At 34.2% G+C, this 4,417-nt stretch overlaps 1 protein-coding gene across 1 annotated transcript in view; it reads right to left on the reverse strand.

Moving 5' to 3' along the window:
* Positions 1–1,698: 1,698 nt before the first annotated feature.
* LOC136766790 (BTB/POZ domain-containing protein KCTD8-like) overlaps positions 1,699–4,417 on the reverse strand; it is a 39,021-nt gene continuing 36,302 nt past the window's right edge. The window contains exon 2 of the mRNA XM_066720607.1: positions 1,699–4,417. This exon is cut by the window's right edge and continues 282 nt beyond it. Coding sequence (XP_066576704.1) covers positions 4,236–4,417 — 182 coding nt within the window. The 3' untranslated portion in view covers positions 1,699–4,235.

Genomic DNA, 4,417 nt, shown 5'->3' on the forward strand with positions numbered 1-4,417 from the left:
TTCCCCAGGATATTGCCTTGTTTGAGCTAAAGCATTGACATATTTAGTGGTTTTCGAATCTTTATTAGACTTCATAATTTTCCTTCACATTTGGTTCTTTAACTATACAACCCTTAGTCATCAACCTTCTCCTAGCAGCCAGCACACGTAGTGAAATCAGAAGTGTACATACAGTATTTAATTTAATTAATCTGTAGATCGTTTCAAAAGACAATGACCCCTTGATGTAAATATTGTGTAATAATGCAGGATGCGTAATTTCCTCAGTATGGCAAATTAAGTAGGGATATAACTATACTTTCCTGGAACTCAGTCAGATGACCTCTATTAGTTATTTATTGGTTATACATGGATATATCTGGAATGTATGTGGTTGTATGTGGGACATTGACTCAGCACAATACTATATTACAAGCCATTCTTTGCTGTAATAGATTTCCATTGCATCCTTTGGTCTTTGGTCTCTCCTTCAAGGTGTCCTTCCCCTCAGAGCCATGGGCAGGTGGCCAGTCCAGCTGCCATTCCCCATCAGACGCTGAAATGGCAGGTGAATGATGGGGAAGAGGTGACGAATTCAAGCATAGCAAGGATGTTTCAGAGGAATTAACATGACAACTCTTTCCTGCAGTCCATTGGATGTTTTTGTTGATTCATTTACAAATTGGATACATATTACTCAACTGAAGATGTGTTGTGGTCTGTAACTAAACTCAAAAGTGGCGTCAAAAATATTTTTAAGTGCTCTTCAATTATGATAGTTTGGTTTTGTCATTTCCCTGCCTGAACCATCACTTTACTTGAGAGTTTGGTAGCTTAACACATGATAACAAGAGACAATGACAAAGGTCACTTACAATACAATATAAAGTTACAAAAATTAAATAATAACATACCCTATTTCCCTATGTTGCACTTGAATGCTATGATAATGCATTCTGCTCTTGTCTTGTTATTGTAATAGTTATGAACTGGAGTTTAAAATGTGTACAAGTGTTAGCACATTTTAGGCATGTGTTTCTTTTCTGATTATTTAATTGTTTTTGATTACTGTACTGGTAAACCATGACTAATTACAATAGGTTGTATTTCAATATGTTTTATGTTTTTTACAATGAAGTGATACAATCAAATGAACTGTATAACTGTCAAATGGAAAAATTATGAAAAACCTGCAGATGATTCAAAGAATTGTGGAAGTATATATGCTTGGATTAACATACAGGAAAATATTTCTCTAGAACACCTAATATAACCTATTTTCAAGAGTGAAGACAACATATTAATAGTTTTAGCTCTTCCTGATAGCTGGTTTCTAATGTTAATCCAAGCTTTTTCAATTCAGGCATCATTCAGTGCGTCCATTTCATTTATTGTTTTTTACAAGGCGTTTACTGACCTTTTCAGACAAAAGCGTGGAAAACGCTGCCTGTGAAAAGATGTGATGACAGGTCCTAGGTCAAATTGTAGTTTTAAAAGCATGCCAGTGCTACTGTTATTGTGTGTCAAATAATGGCTTCATACAAATTACATACATCAGATTTAATTCAAAAGCAGAACACAAATAACTGTTAAGCACTGTGTGTGTGTGTCTATGTGTGTGTGTGTGTATATATATATATATATATATATATATATATATATATATATATATATATATATATATATATATATACATACATACAGTGGCTATAGGAAGTATTCACAAAGTCCCCCTTGGACTTTTTAACATTTTGTTGTGCAACTACATTAACTTTTGGTTCCCATTATATGGGATTTTTTTCTTTATCAATTACACAATACACTCCTAATGTGGGAAAACGGGGGGGTGGGGTGGGATTAAAATTTAAATTCAGCCCTTTTACTCCTTAATAAGCTCAGGCACAACCAATTGTCTTCAGAATTCAAACAATACATTGAATGCAGTCTATCTGTGTGCAGTAAAAGTTGAGGCTCCCACAGTTGAGTAGTGCATTCAAAGCAAAGATACTACCATGAAGACCAAGGAGCTTTCAAAACAACTCTGGTATAAAGTTGTGGAAAGGCACAGATCAAGGGAGGGGTGTACAAAGATTTGAAAGGCATTGAATATCCCTTGGAGCACAGTCAAGTTGATCATTAATAAATGGACGTTATACGGCATTGGGGAAAATAAATGCAGTTTTAAATGTATTACATTTTCAGTTTGTGACACAACAAAATGTGAAAATGTCCAAAGTGGGTGAATACATCCAATAGCCACTGTAGATAGATAGATATATAGTTATATAATACTTTAGGCTTACAATTATACAAATTAAAGATATGTAATTTCTAAATTAAAAACAAAGCAGAACATTTTTTAAATAAATACACAAAATCTGTCTCATTTGAACAGGCCCATGTCCTTGTCTTTTCCAGCGAGCAGTTGTGGGCTGATGAGGGAATTGATTCCAGCTCTTGCGACATTTATCAAATTGAGTGATGTGAATATGCTTCTCGGTTTGACATATCATTGTCTCACCTTTACATCTTACACAAGGACAGTTAGTCTCTCATCACAAACCAGAGCATTTTGTTTCCCAGAATAACTAATGATTACACAAACACCTGTAGTACAAGTTCAATCTTTTGAGAAAGTATATATTGTTTCAGACTGACTGGTTGATTTTGTTCAATGTTCATCTAATTTTAATGACTATGTTATAATACTGCCCTTCAACATTAGTAAACCATCAGTTCATTTTGGAACTTCACTGATGAGCAAGTGGATATTGACAATTCTCCTCCTACATCTAAAATGATATCCTGTGCAGTAAAACTATATGAGTTTGATTGATAGTTGAAACAATAGGCTCTGTGTGCACTCACAGTATGCATTTATTAGTAACAACAACCAAAATAAATAAATAAATAAACATAAGCACAACTGTAAGATACCCCCTTGAGAGCTGTAAATGGCACATGAAAACAGAGAAAGCCACGAAGCAGAAACTGATCTTGAATTGGGATTATTTATGTTACTGGTTTTTAAATGTCCTGATTTCACATTCTATGCAATGCTTTCTTAAAACGTAGACAGTAGACTTCCAGATTTACTCATTATTATTGGAAACTTTAAAGAGAAAGTCCGCCTTCCCAGACATCAACTTTTAAGAAATTCTTTCACCATTCTGAAGATGGCAATCTGTATTTGTGATCAAACTCAACAATTTTAGGAGTTGCGGTTACTGTTTATTAGACATACAAACATGTTTAAGAGAATGTCTTAATTTTAGGTTGCATACGGACGTGGTATCATGTAACGAGAAGAGTCTGCTAGCTACCAAATGTCTGATTAAAAAATACTTCACTGCTTTTGCTTTTGTTTTGGTATTTATACACACAGATATGATCTTCAGAATATGTGACAGTTCAGAAAATAGATTTAAACCCAAAATACTGGAGTATCTGATTAAAACATTCTTCTCCTATTAATGTTACATTTGGCTAGTGATCAAAAGCTGCCAATGCTAAACACCCAGACAATAGAGTACGGTATCTCACTACTTTCCTGGTTTAATATAAACTGGCAATTCTGACAAGCAATACATTATTGAAACACTTCTAAAATAGGATATTATTAACATTTTTTTTAACATTGGCCTTACATGAATAGCACAGCACAAATAAAAACTTGTTATCATTGACCATTAACAGACAACACAGTCTAAATATGCAACTTGAATAAATAAGGAAACCTCCTTGAATATACTTACCCAAACAATCAAAGCATTTTCTTTATACTAAAAGCAATCTAGGAATATACTTTAATTGATTGACTAACTGCATTTACCTTTCACATTTTGTGCACAGATAAATGTCTTTACCTATCAATCTGGAAGTTTTCATTACTATATGTTCCATTCATGCAAGCACACAGGGAATAATTATCAGTGATTTATTACAGCAGTTTACTGGAACATAATTTGATATCAGCATTTGGTGCCTTGCTGCCCTTGTTGAATAGTTTCAATAAAAACAAAAATGTATCTTTCTTTCATAAAAAGCACATTGCTTTTTAACCATCCATTTCGTGAAATGTTTGTTTTACTTTTTTGCAAAGGGTTGACTGCTTCTAGAGTGATTGCCCATTTAACCGATAATCCAAATTTCAGATCAAATTAAATGTGAGGGAGAATGACAGTGACAGCTGGATGTAGAAGAATTTGTGAACAATTCATCTTAGTTGTGACACGATTCTTTACGGCTAAAATGCCCTATAGCCCGTATTTCTGGAGCAGTTCAGATTGCCATTGGCGTTTGCGCTCGGGAAACGCTGCAGGTATTTTAATTTTTTGAAAATCCTGAATGCACTGTTTCATCTCTTCTTCCACGCTCAGCTTCTCTGTCACTTTCTTTTTGTTGAGATTGGTCTCGCGAGGGTTGCTCATCAATGACT

The sequence above is a fragment of the Amia ocellicauda genome, chromosome 13, assembly GCF_036373705.1.
Source record: "Amia ocellicauda isolate fAmiCal2 chromosome 13, fAmiCal2.hap1, whole genome shotgun sequence".
Taxonomy (NCBI): Eukaryota; Metazoa; Chordata; class Actinopteri; order Amiiformes; family Amiidae; genus Amia; species Amia ocellicauda.